Raw genomic sequence first — 23038 nt, forward strand, 5'->3', positions numbered from 1 at the left:
CAATTAATGTGACATTCCCTGGATCACCATTGAATATTTTTTTTTCTTTTGTTCCCATCAACATGAAGGTCAGAGGTCAGGACATTCTGGTAGATGCTTTCTTAAGAAACAGTTTGGCATCTTTTAGGTTGTCATATCATAATACCACCATGATTCCCAATCAGGGTATACAGCACATCATGTGGGTAACAATACACACTTTACTGGTAATGATGCATTCACATAAAACAATGCATACTGCACATCATGGGTGGGCTTTATAGAAATGATTATATTATATGCTATATGTGTAGAGACAGTGATATGTGACATACAATATTTTTGGCAAATGTCAGCAAGTTATTGGAAATGCTTTTGCATTTTCTGATCTTCTGTAAGTGCTCTATAGTTTATTCAAGTCAATGCAAGCCTGCCCCTACAATGTAAAAGATATATTTAGACTTGACACAGTGCCCATCAGGCCTAAATGCAATCTTCTGGATGACATTGATTTCCACTTGTCAACATCATGGTGAGGCACACGTAACACAACGTACTTGACATATAAGGAAAATTAGAAGTACTGACCTGTCACTTGCATGACATAAACAAAGACTAAGAAAGGTCTGATATACAAAACTAACATGATACAGCCTTGCAATATTACATTTCATTTGTAAAGATGAAAATTAAAGAGGATATATTTTGAAGTGGTCTGACATAATAACCTCTCGGGTATGATGAATTTAATTTAAAGTTTAGCCTAGAATTATCACCGCTTTTCATTCCACTGGTTTTACCCTCTGCTGCTGTCCTGACCTGCAATCACAGTAACATATTTTGGTATTTAACGCCCAAAAATGATCTTACCATACTGATCTCTAAGTGCCAGCCAAAAATTCAAGCAAAAAATTAAAGACAGTTTTGTTTTGTTTTTTACTTTAAAAAGTTGGGCTCAGAGCAATCTTATGCCATGGGCTGTAAACATTAGAGCAGACAAAAATGTCTGGAGTTTGAATTAATAGTAAAAATACCAAAAAAACCCAACAAAAAAATTTAAAAAAAATCAAACCATTCATGGACATTACAAAAAAATATTCAGTTGTCCACTGAAACCTTTATTTAAGCCACATAAATCATTGAGGTCTCCCTCATTTACAATGATGCTGAGATAAATGATTTAAAAAAAGAAAACAAAAACTCAAAAAAGAGTTAAATGGATCAAAAGGGAACAATACTTAGTGGAACAGTTGCACACTGAGGTTAAATGGTTTGACATCATAGTTTTGAATTGTCCAGGAATTGAAGATGTGTTGAAGAGTTAAATGTTAAAATTGTGTCAAATGTAATGTATGGAAAAAATATATCAAACTACCACGTTTAATATAAGATAGAAGTGTTTCTGTTTAGTTGAAGCTTCACTACCTCCTGTCCTCAGTTGGTCACTGGCCCCACCTAGCGGCCTGCTGAGGAACACACGAGGCGTGACGGGTGACGTCGCCTGTTTACAACTGCCAATGAACACGTGGCGCACCAAATACTGAGCTATGATTGGCCGAAGCGGCAGTAATATGGGCGGGGGCTCTTATCCAAAGAACCAATAGTGTCGGGCATGTAAATTCCGTTTGAAAATTTCCCGGGAAATCTGAGTTTCGCGGGAGGGCTCTTGAGCGCGTAAACCGTATCCCTTCATTCATCAGGCCGTTTCCTGAAGCCATTTCTAGACTGGGGAAACGAGAGTTGCGCGACTTTTTAATCCGTTGCATCTGCCTAAATGCACTACCATAAGGAAAAATACTTTACGAAAGTCGATGAATCAAACTCTCATCTTCACTTCGGTCTGATTATTTTTGTAACTAGTGCGGCGGATTAGCAGCCAGATCGGCTTGAAAGTACAGAGACAAGAAAGGGGTTACCCCGAAAACGCAAGATGAGAAGAGGGATCTCCTCGGCTCCGGACAAAGTGATTTTAGCGGGGGTTGGGGGCTCTCCTCTGGACAATAATATCATTTTGACAACTCTCTCGGATCGTTTAAACCCCGGTCAATCCAACGCTACCTATATCCAAATAATAACCACCCCACCGCCTTGCAACGTTACACAGACATCAAATGTGTGTTTATCCGAGCCTCAGATAAACAACATTTACACAACTCCACAACAAGCTGCAGCAAACGGAGCAGGACAACGACCCGCTTTAGGAAGACCGCCGGTAATCACCTTTTACAGCTCGTTTCAACACATTTGGCTCGCTACAACTAGCCACAAACACGACCAAATGTTAGCCGGCTAGGCTAGCCGAGCTTGTTGTTCGGGCAGCTAACGTTAGCTGCTTAGCGAGGTGGCTAACTAACTACCGCTAGCTGAGTTACCCAAGTGGGTCGGTTAAGTGGTTTATTGGCTGCTTGGGAAGCAAACGGCGAGTTTAAATGAGTTTTCGCGTTTACAGACAGGTAGGGCTGTCACCTAATAGCTTGCTCAGCTAAGTTCATGGTGCTTTTGAGTTCGCTTCACCCTTGGAGCCAGATGGAAATATTGGTAAGAGATGAGTAACGTTAGCGGTGGCCTAGTGGCTGCTGTTGGTGTCTTAATTTGGGGGTTGGGGGGATTGTTGGGCTGCTTGGCTCTTTAGTTAGCCCAGTCTTAGCTTGGTATCAAGAATCGACTGGCTAAACTTGCAAGGACAAGGGCTAAATACAAGGCTAACGCTTCCCTTCAGTTCTGAAACTACTCGGAGAGATTCAAGTCGTCACTTTGAGATGCAAAGCCAACTTGGATGAAGCTTGGAAATATGAGTTAGCTTTTAAGGCTAGCAGCAGTATTGATTAAGAGGACATCATTACACGTTGTCGGCCTTGACCTTAATTTTGCACAAGTATATATGTCTCTTCTGATGTGAAATAAAGTGTAACATTATGCTGCCTTTCATGCCAAGTAAAGTGAAACTCGAGTTTGTTGCTTTAGTGCTGATTTGCACATTTCCTGTTTTCTACCTGCACAAACCACACAAAATAGTTTCAGCAGTCGTCATGGGGTGTTGGTTTGTTCTTGGCTATTCATCTTTCATGAACTAAACCAGTCTGTGTATCTCAGGCTGTAAGCCATGACCAGGCAGGAGGTGAAGGGAGCTGCTGGCTGATATAAAATGGCTGACATTTTGACTGTCAACAGAGGGCATATTATTCTTTCTCAGACTGGGGTTAGATTTAATAAGGTACAGTATGAAGGATGGATCTATTTGTGATTAAAATACTGTACATTTCCTGGGGGGGAATGGACTTCTCCCTTACATTGGGTTCAAAGGGGAAATGCAGCAGATCAGCACCCTGTGACTGGTGTGTTGCTCAAATACACTAAAACTGGGTGGGTTCTTGTCTATACAGAAGTTTTGGGGTTCCTTTGTTGAAAAGACATCCCATGTAACAGCGATTGCAACCCAAATGGCAGTTCAGGCTTATAAAAGAAGATGTATTTAGGTTTTCCATGGAGAAGTGTTCTCAGATGGGGTCGAACAGCTCTACATTTGCAGTATAAAGTGTCACATGACAGAAGTGTTTGGACATACTGGTAATAAACATGTTTTGTCCAAAATATGACAGTTTGATGAGGTGAATGCAAAAACATCATTTGAATTTGATTCATGTGGGGTTATGTTACAGAAAAATAACTTTTGTATTTTTGGAAAGTAGTTTGGGGATCTCCTTTTAAGCAATGTGTGAAGTGTGTAGGTTGATTATTTGGTCACTGTAAGTACACTGGTATTGGTTTCTTTGGCATTACTGTGCTGCAGTGGGATCAAACTCATAGGTGTGACTCACCCTGATGTTATTTTGGTTCGTCTTGGCCAATCAATTCAAAAAGGAAGAAATCATGACCACTGGTTTTGCGCCACATCATCATCAGCTGCCTGTCGACGCACAATTTCTCCATGGTACTTTAGAAACATGATGAAAAACATCCTGTTTTATGACTGTGTCCTTACTTCAGAAATGCTGAAGTAAAATATGCTGTGCTTGTCAGTATCCCTCAGATCGAGTGACGAAAAGGAACCTAACAATGCGCAAGTGCAGTGTATCAAACAATTTATAAACCTTTTCATTATTTTTTTTAAAACATTTTGTTTTTATTCACCTTTTTAAATCCTTTATGCCTGAGAGGCACTGGAGAAGATGAGAATAATGATGCATTCTGCATCACGCATCACTGCTTGTGAGGTGATGTCGAATGTGACTGATTCCTGCCAAGTGACTAAGATACCCATATCTGCTGTTAACAGTTATTTTTTGTTCCCCTCTCAGGCAAAAAGGCGGTTAGCACTCGATGATTCAGATCACCAGTACCAGTCAGAACCAGCCAGGACTCCAAGAGGCAGAGGAGCCACTGCGGTTGCCAATGGGGCACGACTAAAGACACCTAGAAGTAAGACGCAGCAGGCTTTACACCCTGTTTGCACATGCAACTCAAAATGATACCAAATCTATGTGCTGGAGATACCACCAAGTTTCAGACAGCAGCTTAAATGCAGCTACTAGAGTACAGTTATCAGAATAAATATCACATTTTTTTGATACAGCAGTAGTTTTAGAATTAACTTAAATATGTTTAATTGTGGTGTCTAATTAACGTGTCCTTCATTAAAATATAATTGTAAGTTGTATAGTAGTTGTATAGTAGTTTTCGGAGGTAGTGGAGATGAAAAGCACATATTGAAAAACATGAAAACAACTGGTTTATTCTTTTTGGCCATGTTCAAGACCTTCCAATTGCCAAATTCAGATTATGATGATCTCACAGGTGTCCCATGATTGTCCTTTTACTCTCTGCATGCCGTTCCTGCACAGTTTACAGAACTACAATAGTATATAATCAAACTTTATAAAGATCTATACTGTAATTGTGATCTTATTGATTCTAGTCACAGAACATTTTGGAGGGGAAAACTGGGTCTGTGCTGTTTCCCTGAACTCTTCTCTAAAATAACCCTCTCATGAAAGGAAGTAGTACTGTGTCAAAGTATTATAGAAGTCCTACTGGTAAATAACTAACTACAACTCGATGCTTTATGAAAGACATGTCAAGCTTTTGATTATTAAAGTTAACTGTAACCCTGTGCTTGACCAACAGTATTCTTGTGATCCACCGCTCCTTGCAATCCCCATCTGATTAGGACTTGGCCTTTGACATGTTCCGATTGGAAAATCTCTCTGTTTCCCCAAACTTTGCAATTGTCATCAGCCTCTTCAGTTATTAGAACTCACATTACAGAGTAAAGTCTCCAAAATGACCATAGAACTGAATGTATGCCTTTCTGACGAAGTTACAACACAAACCTTAACATGACAGTCTTCATAAAGGAAGATTTATTGCTGGCTGTTTGTTTTGTATTTTGTTTAGATTGTATTTATATTTATTTCTTATGACACATCTGCTGCTATAGATTATTTAGCTTTTTGATGTCCAAGTGAGTATGGGATTGCTGTGGTTGGTAATCCCAAGTAGAAACGTTGTCAGGAACTTTTGTGTCTTAACTTCCTTATCAAGTGTAATGCTAATATATGTTGTCCTACCCCTTTATTTCTCTGTTCCTCCTCTACCATAGCACCCAAGTCTCCACCAGAGAAGACGCGATATGACACGTCTTTGGGCCTGTTAACTAAGAAGTTTGTTGACCTCCTTGCTCAGTCTTCTGATGGCGTTTTGGACCTCAACCTCGCCGCAGAAACCTTACAGGTAATAGGTCACATCTAAGCTGATAAAGACTGTTACGATTTTAAATGGTACATTGGATATGTCTGGTAGCAGGGATTGATTTTTGCTGTGGTTGAAGTTGTGATTCACAATTTAACTTGCCGGCTAAATGTGTAACTGATAAGACTCTCCTTGTCGTCTACATTCAGGTACAGAAAAGACGGTTGTATGATATCACTAATGTACTAGAGGGCATTCACCTCATCAAGAAGAAATCAAAGAACAACATTCAGTGGATGTAAGTGGTCATTCCGTCTCACTCAATGCTTAGTTTCATCTTGTTGAGTACATTTTGTCCCACCTGTGGACCAAGGCACCACCTCAAACTGATACTGCCTGCTTATAAGAACAATCTGTCCTTTCATATTCAAGTTTTCTGAGTTTCTTCATTTCTCTGTCATTTCTAATGTTACCTTTTCCCCCCTTTTTATTGCCCAATTTTGTGCTTTTTTTTCCTAAAAGCTTTATCTCCAAAAAAAATCTTGAGTAATGACAGTTTGATCAAAGTATTGTACAAATGAGGAAACCTAATATATGTCAAGATAATATTAACTGAGCAGAGGTGTGTGTGTGTGTGTGTGTGTGTGTGTGTGTGTGTGTGTGTGTGTGTGTGTGTGTGTTCATGTATCAGTTTTTCAGTTTGAAGCTTTGCAGTGCAGGTTTATTTTGGACAGATGTAAAAGTGTTAGACTGGTTTTGGGCCGTAAAAGGATTCAGAGTGTTCTTTGAATGGAGGGCAGGTGGCTACATGCAACCTGTTGCCACATCAAAGTATTAGGATACCTGACTGCACTACACTCTATTTTAATTATACCCTCATTTGTTCAGTAATCACTAAGCGCATATTCAGTTTAGGAAAAATCTCTCAAGTATCTGCACTTACCAGTTTAGCTTTATGAATGTATTGGGTGAAATTGATGAGCTCTCAACATCTTTTTTTCTGTTGTGTTTTGGGTTATATTGTGTCTGTTTTCTTTTGGTTTGTGCCCAGTGTTTTTCATTGAGATTAATTTCATCAGATGTTGCTGACAAGCCACATCAGTCACTTAACTTAAGAAATGTCCACAGATCAATTGTTATCAAATGACTGCGAGGAAAGCATTCAACAGCCAACGTTTTTGACAGACTGGATACTGTGTTTTAGGACGGACCAAATATTTTCTGCAATCTGACTCATTGTTGTAACTTGTGGTCCACATGTAACGTACACAAGCTAATTTTAGCTTATACTGTCATAGGAAAACATATCTGTAGTGTCCCAACTACTACCATAAATGGCTTTGTCATAGCAAATATTGTTCCAAATATTTGAAACCATGAGTATGAGACAATACAGAGGAGGGTCTGAACCACTACTACCATGTGTTTTCATTCACCTCTTCTCACTCACAGGGGATGCAGTCTGTTGGAGGTTGAGGGGGCATTGAGCCAGAGACAAAGACTGACAGCAGAAGTTTCTGCGCTGGCAGAAGAAGAGCAGAGGCTTGAACAACTCATCCAGAGATGCAGCTTGGACATGAGACACATGAGCGAGTTGCAAAGCAATCAGAAATATCCTTATGCTATGACTCTGCAGCAAATGGAAAACAAGGCAAAGCGATATCGCTGTAGAGATCTTCTGACCCCTAATTATTATTTTTTTCATTGCAAACTCATTTGAAGAATACACTAGATCACAAACAGATGAGCCAGGCTTCATCTTCCACGTCTTTAGATTTTCCAACAAATGAATCTGTTACCTTTTGCAGTTAAAGCACTTTTTTTGTTTTTTAAGTACTTTACAATGTTAATAACCAGACGTTTGGAGGTTTTTCATCACACAGTGAGCATTTTTAATCTTGCATATATTTATGTTTAGTTTTAACATGCACTCTTGTTCAGTGTTATTTCTTTGACCTGCCTGTCTCCACGTATGCCTACGTAACGTACCAAGACATCAAACAGGCGGGAAACCTTAGAGACCAGACTGTTATTGTCATCAAAGCACCCACAGACACCAAACTAGAAGTACCAGACCCTGATGAGGTGTGTATGTGTGTTATTGTCCTGATGAAACTTCTGCTTCCTCACTTCCTTCTCATTATATATGACCTGTGTTTCATTTAGAGAACAGTTGCTCATCTGGGGAAATTTTCAGGTTTTCCCCAGACGACATCAGTGTTGACTTTAATTAGTCTGTCCATCCGTATGATAAAGAGCAGTTCAGGTGATTTTGACTTATCCATTCTTCCTGTCTTCAGAGTTTGTCCATTCATCTGACCAGCACCAAAGGTCCTATAGAAGTCCTGCTGTGCTCAGATGAGGAGAATGACCCCAGGAGTCCTGTGAAAAATGGCAACATGGACATCAATGGGAACTCACCTTTCCTCAAAGTCCTTCAAGGTTTGTTTCAGCTAGGTGTGAGTGTACAACAGTGTTGATGCTCAGTGTGTTGTACAGAGACTGTTGTGTTTTTTTAAATAATGCTTTAGGTAGACATTTGTGAGTGCTGATGGTGCTTACCCCCAGATCAGAGACCTGCACAATTCGGCAAACCCTGGACCTGCCCGGACCCATAAATATAAGACCGATGACCTGACCTGAGATTAAACACATAGGCTACACAGTCTCTCTCTTTAGTGTGCTTTATTTTTTTACTTGTTGCACAATCATAACCTGTGTTTCTGTTGTAAGGGCAGAACTACACATTCACTGACATTCCCAGTGCGCGCACAGATATGCAGTCACAGATACAGCCGCACTTTCTCTCTCACACACACGCACTTAACAATGAATGCATACTTATGTTATAATGACTGCATTTTCATTTTCATTTCTAACTTCTCTCTTTTTTTGTTCTTGCCTCCTACAAACCCGTATTTAGTTCATTTTTATGTGTTTTTACCTGTAACACAATCTTTTGCTGGTCACACGTCAGGTACCAGACTCAATGCAGACTCCAGAATCCAGACTCATATTTCATACTGTGCTGACACACTGAAGCATTTTATGGTAATTTCTTGCTGCTGAAGGAGTGTGATGCCTCCTCCACTTAACAGAAGGTCTGGCATACATATGCAGAATACCTTGTGTTGCTAAAATACATGAGGAAAGCTCATTCAGCCAACAGCTACAGTTTCTGATGTCGCATTGCAGGGCCTTTTTAGACACTTACTTCAACTTTATGTAAAAATTACTAAACAACTTTGGTGTTTAAAGTAGTGAAGAAAAGGACAGCGTTCTCAATGGGCATTTGGTCTTCACTTGTATGGACAAAGTCAAGTCAGCAATATTTAGCTAAATTGTTACCTCCTCTGGAATCAGATTTGTTTGGCATCCAACCTCTCCGAATTAAACATTTTGTTTGAAAATGGCCGGTCCGCTATCGTGTATCCATTCAACTTATCCGTCCAAACATTGAGTCACTGGTTCTTGGGGTGTATGGAGCAAGATCAAATCAAAGAAAACAAACTAGCTGTGATTAGACCCTAAAAGGTGCTTTTGATCAGATTAGGATAGGATAGACTTTATTGTCCCAGTGGGAAATTTGTCTTGGACTTTACAGTTTCTGCATTGTGAACAGTACAAATACACCACCACATTATCCAGACGTAATAAAATACAGCAGTAGAGGACAACTGCCTCCATTCAATTGCATGCTTGTTTAATTATGGTTGAAAGATATCTTGAAGACTGGGATGTTGGCGGACTCCCATAATCTTCATGGCTGTCTGTACTATTCTGTGAATTTGGGCCTTGGCCTGGAAGGTCAAATTTCCAAACCATGCTGAAATCCAATAGCGCAGTAGGCTTTCCACCACCGCATGGTAGAACAGGAGTTGCGCTTCCTGGGTCACACCAAAGGTTCTCAGCCTTCCCAGGAAGTGCAGCCTCTGCTGTACTTTGTCTGTCTTTGTCTTAAATCTGTGAAATTTGGTCTCTGCACTAGAGTAACTGGTTGACTCTCTTTTCTGCCACAGATTCCAGCTGCACAACCACTTCTCCCAGCACCTCCTTGCCTCCAACCTCGTCCACCTTAGCTGTCTCCGTCACTACTCTCTCCCCCATTTCGTCCCCTTACACCAGTCTCCTTCAGCAAACGGAAGACCAGATCCCTTCATCCCTGGGACCTTTCTTGAACCTTGGGCCTCCTCTACTGGACCAAGATGACTACCTTTTAGGTTTGGGAGATGACCAGGGAATCAGCGACTTGTTTGACGCCTGTGACTTTGATAAGATACCTACTTTTGGCCTGGATGATCTCCTGTGCAGCTAGCGATAGCTTATAGAAATTTACACTAAGTGCATGAGAGTGAGATGAAGAATCAGTGAGTTTTGATGCTCGTGGCTTTGTAGTTAGTTTAAGCCAATTCTAAATAGATGGAAAATAAATAATGAGGGCTTTTTCAGTCCCAGTGGGACTAAATGCCATGTTCTTTTATGGCATCAGAGATAAATGGCCTTGCATGATTTCACACCAAGACATGACCGGTCAGTGTGAAGACATATCCATTACTCTTTGTCTCAGGCTCTTGTAAGGCCTCCAGTTAAGCTGAGGGGTGGGGGACACTGATCATCTGAAAGCCCTGGTTGTGTCTCTGGTTAAGAATAAATGTAGAGGGAAAGGATATCTGTCTTTTCAGAGACAGAAGCCCCCGCCCCCAACACCGCCTGGCATTAACACACATCATGGGTTGGGTTTTAGCTTATAAAATTCTATATGTAAATGCAACTGAGATGTACTGATTATATGGTCACCCAAAATCAACCTAAGAGTCCTAAAAGGATTCTGCAAATGTGAGGATTTGACATGCCTGTATGTCCATATTTTGGTGAGGAAAAAGATGTTTTCTGTATACCAGTGATGCATTACATGTCAGGTGTTCAAGCTTATACTGGTAACCCATTTTTAGACCTAGAGTTTAAGATGTGTTAATGCCAAGTGCTGACGGGGCAGAAGAATTTTTACTGATTGCATTCTATTACACCAATGATCTGTGATTGAAGGTTACACTGCGGACTGTTAAGTAGGCATTTTTTGTGTGCAAATGTAGAACATTTTAGAAATGAAAAGGAATATAAAAAAGAAAACAGGTCAATTTTGGTACCCAGAATTGACTAAAGTTATCTGACGGTTAGGTTAGGCAGGCTGAGGCATCGGTCATTTGTCTCTTGCCTGTTCAGAAACTTGTCAGGTGACCTATCGTGTATTTTGGCTTATATTCATAAAAGTGGCAAGCATTTTGTACATTTAAGCACTATGTCGATGTATTGGGAGTTGCATGGAAGTAGAAAGACAGTTTTGGAGTGCACATGAATTAATTAAGTTAAGTAAATGACAATGAGAAAAATGAGTGTACTCTACATGCTCTAAAAGAAGGTATACATTGGTGTGCAAAATATTTACGCCATATCTCAAATAATTGGTTAGATCCACTTTCAGGTCATCCCACAGGTGAAATTAATAAGGGATTTTTGTTACCTGTTAAACTGATCAGTCTTTTGACTACTGATCAAGAGGGCAACCTTATGTTTTGTACATTTAGTAAATGTTTACAATGCAACATGGGAATAGAAAATTGTGATGCCTAACTTTACATCACCCAGAAATGTTTATGTCACTAACTCCAGCCCAGAAAAGCCATCACATCAGAATAATGTTGGATTAAGCAAAAATGCCTGATATACCTGTAAAAGTCTGCCCTGTTATCACACACGATGTGCAAGCTTAAGTATCATCTCTAACACATACCCCTATCCTTTGTGAATTCAGGACCTAAACTTGTGCTTTCTTGCTGCTTTTTGTACCTGTCCCATTTTCATCAGCAGAAGCTGCCATAACCAAATTTCCCCATGTGCCCACCTCAACTTAGACTGTGCAGTGAAATGAGCTAATAAGAATAATTTGACTATGAACCACTTCTCGATGCACATTATCCATTTCTGAAAGGCAGCGTATGAGAGATTAGATATGTATACATTTTTTAGGTTTAATAAGCGATGACTTTTAATGGATTTTAATACTGAAGAAATGGGCCCAGATAGCCACTAATTGAAGGGCTTCTTCCTTCCACAACCTGGATATTTAAAAAAGCAAAGAACTACAAATATACCTGTTTTTTCTGGTTTCACACTAGGCCTTTGAAATGTGAATATTCAGTGATCCTAGACAACAGTGGTAAATCAAGAAAAGTAATCCAGAGTACTTTGTGAACTTTTCTTGTCTGAGGGTATTTGGAATACCGTTGCTGTCCGCTTCTACTGGCCTCTTGGGTTTGATTAAACCTCATAAATAAAACAAAAACTGTTCTGATCTGAAACCCTGGCTTTTAAACTATAGAAACCTGCGGCCGCAGGTTATATTGCTGCTGTTAATGTTAACTTTTCCCAAACCTGATTGATGTGCGCTTGAGTAATTGTGTGTGCAGCATGTGTGAGTTATGTCAAAGATCAAGCTTGCTAAAGAGTAAGCCTGCCATGTGTAAATTGATGTACAGTTTTCTAAATTTTTCAGTGCACAAGGTACTGTAGGCTACCTCTCACTTAATGTTTGACAATAGTAGTAGGGCATAGAGGTAAATGCCATAGTGTGTATGAGTCTTCAAATTCCCTTTCCTTGTCATGGAAATTACCTTTGTATCATTTAGCAGTGATGTTGGATATAGCATCGCACTTTTGTCTTCTGATGTGTGCGAGAATCCACTCCTATACCCTAATTTAAGAATAAGAATGCCTTTTCTCTGAAAGCAGTCTGATGCTGTCACATCTTTAAATTTGAATATTGGGGTGCACATTTGATGGGTAGGAAAGTGGACAAATATATTGCAATATTTTTTTCGATTTTTTTGTGGATATTTTCCATAAGTTATTTAGTCCTGTTTCTTTAAAAGTCTTTTCATAAAAAGCCGCACATCTCTTTGGCCTGAAAAAGTAGGAGCAATTGATAATGCATGCATGCAGTCATTCATTTACAGCAGGCCTATCTTACTGGTCATTAGGAGACATGGCTATGTCTAGAGACACCACTGGACCAGGATCAGTGACTTGTGTCCACTGCTGAAGTGTGTAGCTTTGCTTCTATGACACTGTGTGTCCGTTTTTATTTTTTGAATGATGTGAATGAGTCAGATTTTCTTTTCTTGTGTTGCATTTCTGCCACTTTTGCTCTGATGGAGTGGAGGCCTGTTAGAAAGAATTAAACCCAAGTTAAGCTGAACATCACCCATTCAGTCTAGGGGAATATACTGTTTCTTAGTTAGCATAATTTAGTTTAATTAGTACCACTATCATAAGTGAATGAAATTTAACTTAAATGAACAGAAGCCTTCTGATTTACAAAAGACATGTCCTACAGGTATATTTATATCTCTGCATTTTTATATGTATAATGAAGAGTCAAGCTCAATTTCTCCTCTGTTTGGTTCACTAACAACAATTGTGCTATTTTCTAGGACCAGTTACACAAATTATAATTTTTTCCTCCATCTGTTTCAAGCGACCAGAATCTGGTCACAATATTTTATCCACTCTTGCGTGATGGAAACGTGATTTTTGGAAAGATTGTACCTTTCCATGGGTTTCCAATGGAATGTTGACAATTTTAATGCACTGCTAAAGCTAGTGTCATTGCCAGTGAGTCTGAAAATGTGTTATGGGTGACTCTTAAATTTACAGCTCCTTGATTTCTAATATGTGATGTGTGATTAGAACTTCATAGAAAACTATCATTAGGCTAACAGTGATTATAGTCCAGATTGAAACAGCATTATAATACCTGCTATTTTCCAACGGTTATTCTTAAGCTGTTACCAAATACAATATATGGATCCATAAATATTCTGTAAAGGTTATGTGAAGAGTCAAGTATTTGATAGGAAAGCATTGACTGTAAAATTATGATATTGCTGCCTGCTTCCACTAATAACAAAAAAAAAAAAGCTGTAATGTCACATTATTTTTCTTTTGCAATTTGAACACATGGGTGAAAGTATTGGTGTGCTGTTGAATGTTTAAAGTAAACTAATTTGATGTTTTTGAAGTGTGTTATTTTGTTATAAGTTGTTCCTTTAACATCTGTTAAATGAGGAATTTGAGTTCTATTTGTTTTTTGGGGGGGCGGCGGGAGGGGTAAATGGATTTGTCTTTTTGTACTTTGGGCATTTGTAATTGGAAATTTGAATAAAGGCAATATAAATGAGATTTTTAAAAAAAATCATGTTTTTTTTCGTTTGTCTTTAGGAAGTACTTTTCTGCACTGTTTTTGGAAATAAATACAGGGAAAGTTTTGTTTCAGAATATATTGATTACCAGGTATTGCTGCTAATACAATGTCTGAATATATACAGTCAAGCCCGAAATTATTCATACCCCTGGCAAATTTTGACTTAAAGTTACTTTTATTCAACCAGCAAGTTGTTTTTTGACCGGAAGTGACACAGGCGTCTCCAAGAAGATAAAAAGACGATGTACAAAAGGCATCATTGTGGTAAAAAAAATATTTCAGTCAGCTTTTATTTACATTTGAACAAAAAGTGGCATGTCCAAAAGGGGTATGAATAATTTCGGGCTTGACTGTAATTAAACATTGACCAAAAACAGGCCAAATTATACATTTTTAGCTCAGCTCAGATTTACAGCAATCTTGCATTTATATTTGTGGAAAAATTATGTGAACTTTTGATGTACACTGCGAATGTCAAAATTTTCATGGGGGGGGGGGGGCATTTTTTTCTGCCCATGGACCACTATTTGCCTACCATTATGTGTATTATGCACAACCAAACACGCACGTGCTGAGTATGTCCCTCTCTAGTTGCCGTCGCTACGCACAAATATGGCGGTCTGAGAGTTTTGACAACTATGTTTTGATGGTGTAAATCCTATTTTTTTCCATTTATAATACATATTTTCCAGGAGATTCGCATCGAACTGATTTAATAACCACATCGCGATTCAGGTAAGGGGTTAAATGCTGCATATATTGTGGTCTGTCTGTGCAAAATAAGGGACACGTGGGTAGCTAACCTCAACAAGGCTAACAAAGCTAAGCTAGCTGATTCCTACTACTAAACAAAAAATGTAAATATCTGTTGCGTATGAGTTAATGACGATGTTAATCTCCTTTACAACAATATGTGGTTATGTTACACTTGCAACTCTGGAGTTAATAAGTAAGAAAATAGTTCAGGTGCAGGTTGGTACGTCTGGTGAATGCCATTCTACCTTAAACATTAGTTAAGTCACTTCATTAAAAGTAAGTTGAAACGCAGGTGTTAGGTTATCTAGTCATTACATTGCGTTTTATTTACTGTCAATAGCAGCAAACAAGACATGAGACAAGTAACGTTGGGTTGCGTTTTTGGATAAAACCACTGGTCAAAATATACGATCACTCTACTGAAATACTACCATGTTTTTCTGTTAGCTGAAGTCTGGCAAAGTAATTGAACTTAGTTATATTAATACAGTGGTTGTCAAACTTTTCCACATCAAGGACCTTTATACTTAAGACACAAAGTAGACCACTAACCCCCATCTGATAAGATTTTTGCTTTAGATGTTTTATTACAGAAAGTGTATGAGACCAATTACTAGAATAGTCATACACTGTCATTGTGTTACTTAGGAATAGAAATATAGTGAAAATAACATTTCCCGTTTATACTGGGAACCCCCTGGAGTTTCCTGTTAGCCCCCAGACCCAACTTTGAGGACCACAGTGTTAATGCTGGTAAATAATTACATTTCAAATTATGTATACAACATTGCCTAATTAATACAGGTGCTCTGCTCTAATCAACACGAATAAGTCATATTCATTTAATCCCCAAAATAATGCATTTTATATGTACAGTGGGGAGAACAAGTATTTGATACACTGCTGATTTTGCAGGTTTTCCCACTTACAAAGCATGTAGAAGTCTGTAATTTTTATCATGGGTACTTTTCAACCGTGAGAGACGGAATCTAAAACAAAAATCCAGAAAATCACATTGTATGATTTTTAAGTAATTAATTAGCATTTTATTGCATGACATAAGTATTTGATACATCAGAAAAACAACTTAATATTTGGTACAGAAACCTTTGTTTGCAATTACAGAGATCAGACGTTTCCTGTAGTTCTTGACCAGGTTTGCACACACTGCAGCAGGGATTTTGGCCCACTCCTCCATACAGATCTTCTCCAGATCCTTCAGGTTTCGGGGCTGTCGCTGGGCAATACGGACTTTCAGCTCCCTCCAAAGATTTTCTATTGGGTTCAGGTTTGGAGACTGGCTAGGCCACTCCAGGATCTTGAGATGCTTCTTACGGAGCCACTACTTAGTTGCCTTGGCTGTGTGTTTCGGGTCGTTGTCATGCTGGAAGACCCAGCCACGACCCATCTTCAATGCTCTTACTGAGGGAAGGAGGTTGTTGGCCAAGATCTCATGATACATAACCCCATCCATCCTCCCCTCAATACGGTGCAGTCATCCTGTCCCCTTTGCAGAAAAGCATCCCCAAAGACTGATGTTTCCTGGATATACAGACTATCGTGAAGGGATCTGGTGGCTGTTTTATGCTGAGGGGGGGGGGGGGGTTCTGGCATGATTTGGTCCCACTTGTCCTCTTAGAGGGAAGCGTCACCAATAGTATCAATAGAAAGTTGTTCTGATTTATCACCTTTTATCCCATGATGAAACTTGTCTGTCCTGATGGGAGTGGTCTCTTGTAGGAATCGTTTGCATCACATCTCAAGGCTTCATTTATGTCCATTGCTGCAGAAAGGCTGTTGTTAACCCATTATTTGATCTCTTAAAAAAGTCTTTTAAAAAACTCTGAAATGTAATTATTTTTCAGTGTTTAGTACCTAAATCTTTTTTTTTAAAACCCCTGGCAGGTTGCCACTTACCTTTGTGCTGTTCAAGGTTATTCATTTGAATCACTCTGTGATTGTTATGTGCCCTTAGCTCTGCTTTTCATCATTCATGCTCGCCTTCAGAAATGAAATGTCCCCATCATGCTCCTCTTATCACCCAGAGTTTATTTTATATTACAGTAATATAAAATAAAATGACAATCAATGTACTTGCAACAGTTTTTACATCAAATTTTTGTTTTTCTTTTATGAAATTACTTATGAAATTACTTTATCTTGTTGCATTACTGTGTGCCTTTGCAGCAAAAAAACTGAACTCGATACATTTTCAACAACCCTTTTTGGGTCTGAAAGGTCTCAACAGCTCACAGGTCTCAATTTTGTTTTAGTCAGTCATTAGACTAATGGTGCACTGACTAATCAAGGCTTTGTCTGATTTCAGAGCACCATGCCATCAGCCTGTGACTCCCTGATTGAAGACATTGAGGACATGGTGTCCTCTAGCGACCCCACTCCTCATGAGAGACAGTCTGCTAGAAAGAGTATCATACCGAGATCAAGAAAGAAAAAAGAGATTCTGGCCAATGAGGAGCTCCAAGCTGACAGGTATGTTTCATAATTTTAAGTGATACCGTACTTTAAAGTGTGAGGAAATTGTGGTGTTGTTTCTGATTACTGTATATTTCAGGCTGTTGTTGAGTGGGTAAATCTAAATTCTTAATCTGTCAATCACTCATGTCTTGATTTCAAGCTTTTCAGTTCATTAAATCATTAAATGAATTGTGACACAATGTGGTGGACAGGGTGATTATTTATTTATTAACCCAAAATATAAAATAAAATATTTGATAAGTTACATTTTCATTAATTTTAGTTACAGAAGTATCAAAGACACTGCCAAATTGCTTTTTTATACAGTTGTGCTATGTGCAGCTTATTGTGTGAAGTTCTTTTATTTTGTAGTGATGCAGCTATGTGTTGCTCATTTTTTAATGAGATACTGCAAAAATATTCAGTGTAGGACATACATATCTCTGTTCAATTCCCTTTTAAGGAAAATCCCTGCACCCGTGTGTTGATACACATACAGTGGTGCTCGAAAGTTTGTAAACCTCTATTTCTGCATAAATATTACAGTGTGATCAGATTTTCATAGACAAATGAGAGAAAAAAATGAAAAAAACCTAACCCTAACCCAATTTTACATATTTGTGTGAGGCAAATTTACGTGAACCTCTAGGATTATCAATTCTATTAGAGGGGAAATTGAAAGTCTGGTGTTTCACTCAAAATAATCAGATCAGTTTAGAGTCAGAGCTTCACAACACAGGTTTGTGGAAGTGTGTGATGGCTCAAAGGTGATTTCTGAGGACTTTAGAAGAATAGTTATTGATGCTTACCAGGCTGGAAAGGGTTGCAAAACCATTTGTAAAAGGTTTGGACTCAACTAGTCAACTATCAGGCAGAATGTGTACAAATGGAAGATATTCAATGTAGGGTTGGGTCAATGAGTGATAACACAGTCCATCGCCAATGGCAGACAGTCATCGACCATTAAGTCTCTATCATTGTAACATTGTGATTTGTCATTGTCATATGCCAATTCTGTTGACATCGCCCCAAACCTAATTAAACAACATTATCACCCTCCCCAGGAGTGGTCGACCAACAAAGATAACACCAACACCAGGCATGTAGTCTGGAAAGTCAAAAGGAACCCCAGGGTCTAAGAAACTAAAGGCCTCTCTTGCTGTGGCTAATGTCTGTATTCCAGCACAAAAACCCCATCTGTGAACTGAAGCTCAACAGAAAGTGGGTCATGCAACAACACAATGACCCTAAATTCAAAAGTCATTTTTATAGAAGAAGGGTTTATGCAAGGGAGCCCACCAATATCCCTGAGCTGAGATTTGTTTAAGTTAAGTTGCTGCAAAAAAGGGGGCGGGGGGGGGGGGGGGGGGGGTGTCACACCTGTTACTGGAAGCAAGGGTTCAGATTTAAATAACAGTTGGACAAATTAATGTTTTTGTCTAATTTATTTAATTGGGTTCTTTTAGAACTTGTGTGAAATTCAGACTAAGGACACACAGTACACTGGAGCAAGAGACTGAAAATGATGCCTCCTTTTCTATTCATTCAACTGAGAATCGATTTTGAATTGATTCAGACACCCAACGATCACAACCAAATTTTGAGATTCCAAAAGCGCAGCCCAAATATTTGTGCAGAATTCTGAAGTATTCACAAACTTTCAGCACCACTGTATGTGTTACAATGATTACCAAATGATCCTGCAAGAGTATACATTGCTTATTCTGGTGGATTTGTGACAGTTATGGATATAGTAGTAGTTCATCTTTCAGTTCATGTCACTTATCGACTATGATGAAATCCTTAATGAGTCTACTTTTTGTTCACACCACAAACAAACCACATAGGAGTCTGCTTGTAAGTAAATTGAGACCACTTGAAAAGTTAGATCTGGTTGTGGATGCTTGGTCCTCACCGATAAACAGCTTTTCAACCATATAGGTATATGCACTATAGTTTCTTTGAATTATACCAAACAGGTCAGGTGCAAAAGCACAGAAATCCACTTACACAAGAGACAATAGAAACTAAAGTTGACTCACTCCGATCTATGAAATAAAGATTGGATATTGTTTATGGCATTTCCACACATATAATAAAGACATAATTGTCTTCAATTTCTAGTTTGATCCCTGGGACTCAGAAAGTCTGGATGAAAACGTGGGGCTGCAGTCATAACAACTCGGATGGAGAGTACATGGCTGGACAGCTAGCTGCCAGTGGATACAAGATGACTGGTAAGAGATGGTTTAATCATGGTGTCTGGTTTGTATTATGTTACTGCCTGGAGGTCAGTCAGTAACAACAAATAATACCAATACTAATACTAATACTAATATGTACTAATACAAAATTATTAACAAAGATTTTAGAATAAAGATTAAACATAAGTTAATGCTTGTACAACTGGGATGGCAGATTGTGCAATTATTTTTTCAGTGTCGTAAGGTTTCTGTCGAACTGGTGTCATTCGTTTTATTGAACACAAGGGGGCAGTCTTGATCCATTAGTAATTTGAGTCTTACTCCAGCAGACAAATTTAAATTTCCAGGCTCTGCGCTGCCTGTAACAATCTTTACCATGCAAACATAAAATCTGAATTCTGGTTTATATGAGGGTGCAGGCCATGGTTTTTGTCTTTCCAGTCTTGCTAGTGCCAGTTATAGTAAAGGAAGTTGGATTCATCCACAGCCTGAGAGTGGTAGTATCATTTCATTGTCATTCATATTGAAACCAAAGCTATTTATTTCATTGGATGGAATCTTTGTACTTTTTCTCTAGTTTCCATATTATGTCATTGTGTTGTAATGCGTCAGTTGACAGACGTCACATCACAGATTTTAGATCTTCAGTTTTGCATGTCTTTTGCATGGAGACAAGACATATTATGAACAATATTACCAGAGGTGTGTGCAGAGGTGAAAAGAGACCAGCACAAACTGCATTTCCATCAACCTGTTTTTATGTGCATTTTCAAGAGGAAAAAAAAACTCAGTGGAAATGCCAGGGGAAAAAAACAACTTGAAATATTGCAAAAAAAAGTTGGCTGAGGTGCAAACTGGTATTTCAACAAAAAGGAAAATGCTGGGGGCGCCCTGGTAGCCTATTGGTCAAGACACATACTGTATAACTGTTAGGACTGCAGTTCGATTCTGGCCACAGAAACTTTGTTGTCTGTTGTCTCAATTTCTTACAGTACATAAAGGTGAAAAAAACAGAATCGATAGAATAGAATCTTGAGCGGCACTCAAGCTACCGCTCCACTGAAGAGTTTAAAAACATTGGCAGGCCAAAACATCAGATATGTTCAGGACCCATGAGGAGACTGTGACCTTCCTTACATAACATAAACATAAAACAAATATAAAAGCCATATTCCAAACATGTTTTACATATAGTTTTCTATACTGAAAATGTGGAAAAATGTGGACTATATTTGGATCAAAACTTGGGTGCAAACAGAGCAGAGTGAGACAGAGATGATTATTTCATGTTGTGCATGTAATTTGCATTGTACCTGTCAGTTAAAATAATCTTGTCTATGATAATCAAATTGTTTTATGTGTGTTAAGTCTATACTTGTGTGTGTGTGTGTGTGTGTGTGTGTGTGTGTGTGTGTGTGTGTGTGTGTGCTCTGTGTCAAAAAAGAAAAGTGAGTTCCTGTTCTTTCTCTGTGTGTGTGTGTGTGTCAGAGAGAATGATGGAGAGAGAAACACAAGAAGAGAGTTAATATTAACCCCTCAGGTGTTTCTTTCACCATGGGGTCTCCACAGCTATAGAAGGAGATTAATCACACACTTCAAAAATGCAGATGTGCTCACAAACTCACACACACACACACACACACACACACACGCAGTCGAGAAACAAGTTCCTCATGAACGCAGGCCAGTGGTTTTCCCCTTCATCCGTTAGTTTAGACCCTTGATCTCTTTATCTTTTCCACCTGTCTTTGTTTAATAGTTTTCTGCGCTGTGTCCCTTGAGCTCCCCTCACATATAACCTCTCTCTCTCTCTCTCTCTCTCTCCCATTTGACTTTGTTGCAGATCTTAAGTAAAAATGTCTACTAAGCATGCAAGATGTCTTGCTATGTTGTAATTGTTGTTAAGTGAAATAGTTAAACTGAAATAGTTAATAGTTAACACTTAGTCCCTTTCAGGGAGTAAGTGTAATGAAAGCTTGTTGTTTGTAGTGATGGAGCTGTTCTCTGTTCCCGCTCTGATTTCTGTCCGGGAAATATCTGCCTGTCTGAGAATCTGATTAAGGTACATAGCTTCTGTGGTTGTCTTAAGGTCTGTAGTAGATACAGACTCATTTCAACCTGGTGTAATGTAATACTCCTTCAGGAAATAAGGTTAAAACTTGCTGTTAGGGATATTGAATTTTTCTAATCTATGGATTAGGTTGGTTTCTGTCTCCCTCCCTTCCCTTACAGTAGGACCACGGAGTGACCACCCTGGTTCCACAAGTGTTTTCCGCAAATATTACAACAGTTTTATTTCATTAGAATTCGGGTCACGAGAAGTACTCCAAACTTACAATATGATCATCTATGTTCATAAAATATTTCAATTCTCTCACCATTATCTTACAATACAGACAATATTAAATCAACCACATCTTTATTAATGTATGCTTTTAGGTGTTTTTGACATCCATCATTCTATCACATGATGCACAAAGGCCTGCGAGACAGAAAACACTTAAAACAGGATAACAGGTGCAGATACTCACAGGGGTCAAAAGAAAATGGGTCGTAGTTGCACTAGGTCAACTATTTTAATGGCCTCCAGGTTGACTTTCATGACTACTTGCATTTGCAGGAAGGTGTATTCATGTTTGATGTTTTGATTGCACATTTGTACTGGTGTGTGTCTGTTTGTTTTCTCATTGACAGCAGGATTAGTTTCTCCTTTGACTGCTGCTGCTCTGACGAGGTGTATCTGTGTGTATCTGTGTGTCTTTCTGCATACCTGGTGTAATTCTGCCTCTAAGTATAGCACAGTTACAACAGAGTGAGCACTGCTGACAAAGGTTAGTTATGGGTATGTAACATTTATTTAAGAAGTGCCTATGCTCCTGTGTGTGTGTGTGTGTGTGTGTGTGTGTGTGTGTGTGTGTGTGTGTGTGTGTGTGTGTGTGTGTGTGTGTGTCTGTCTCTCCACAGGTAACAGCTGCACAAAGAGCAGTTAGTTTGTTATTTACCTCTTTGATTAATATGTTTTTATCCCATTAAGTAGACCAAATATATTTTAATCCTTCATCAACAAAGCCTCTGAATGCGCTTTCTCTCTCTCTTTGAGCCTTGTTGTCTCTTTCTCTCTCTCACTCCTCTCTCTACAAAGTACTTTAAAGGTCAGTGTCTCACTGCTAAAGCCTAAAGGATTAGTGTGGTTTCTGGCTCACTCTCCTCTGCTTTTTATCTTTGTCTTTTCCCCTTGTTTGCTTACTTGTCTCCTCTCCTTTCTCTTCTCACCCATATCACTTTTTTTTGTATTTCTTTCTGCCCTCTCCTCTCCTCCTTTGTGTGCGACTGTCTTTGCTCATTGTTTTTTCACTGTGAGATAGTTGGAAGGAGAAATTGCCTGTCATGGTCAGAATCAGGGAAGATTGTGCTCAGAACAGGCTGGGATTGTTTTGAATGGTATTGTATGGAATGCGATGCAATTGTCTTGAATGCTATGAAATTGTTGGGAGTGCATGGGAGAGAGAGGACTAGTCTGGAATGACAAGGACTGAAATGGGCTCCTGAAGGATGTCGTGTCTAGTCTTTGGTCAGATTGAACACAACAGACTTCAAGTAGGTTGAATATTATCATTTGTAAGTCGGTTTGTTTTGTCCTCCAAAAAACGTTCCACACAATGCTGTCATACTGCAG

General features: G+C 38.9%; 2 protein-coding genes across 2 annotated transcripts in view; both read left to right on the top strand.

The window, feature by feature from the left end:
* The first annotated feature begins 1795 nt into the window (after window positions 1-1795).
* LOC128365768 (transcription factor E2F3-like) lies at window positions 1796-10338 on the top strand. Its single transcript, XM_053326345.1, has 8 exons — window positions 1796-2191; window positions 4278-4398; window positions 5579-5709; window positions 5877-5965; window positions 7120-7278; window positions 7638-7752; window positions 7968-8109; window positions 9687-10338. The coding sequence occupies exons 1-8, from the start codon at window positions 1910-1912 to the stop codon at window positions 9980-9982; spliced, it is 1335 nt and encodes a 444-aa protein (XP_053182320.1). The 5' UTR covers window positions 1796-1909; the 3' UTR covers window positions 9983-10338.
* Window positions 10339-14532: 4194 nt separating this feature from the next.
* Window positions 14533-23038, top strand: part of cdkal1 (CDK5 regulatory subunit associated protein 1-like 1) — a 231553-nt gene continuing 223047 nt past the window's right edge. The window contains exons 1-3 of the mRNA XM_053326340.1: window positions 14533-14662; window positions 17010-17173; window positions 19283-19395. Coding sequence (XP_053182315.1) covers window positions 17016-17173; window positions 19283-19395 — 271 coding nt within the window. The 5' untranslated portion in view covers window positions 14533-14662; window positions 17010-17015. The remainder of the gene's footprint in view (window positions 14663-17009; window positions 17174-19282; window positions 19396-23038) is intronic.

This window comes from Scomber japonicus, chromosome 10 (genome assembly GCF_027409825.1).
Source record: "Scomber japonicus isolate fScoJap1 chromosome 10, fScoJap1.pri, whole genome shotgun sequence".
Lineage (NCBI taxonomy): Eukaryota > Metazoa > Chordata > Actinopteri > Scombriformes > Scombridae > Scomber > Scomber japonicus.

Coding starts and splice junctions, on each gene's coding strand:
- LOC128365768 (XM_053326345.1), top strand. CDS start 1,910: ATGAGAAGAGGGATCTCCTCGGCTCCGGACAAAGTGATTTTAGCGGGG. Junction 2,192..4,277: donor CCGCTTTAGGAAGACCGCCG/GTAATCACCTTT, acceptor TTCCCCTCTCAG/GCAAAAAGGCGGTTAGCACT. Junction 7,279..7,637: donor GAGTTGCAAAGCAATCAGAA/ATATCCTTATGC, acceptor GCCTGTCTCCAC/GTATGCCTACGTAACGTACC.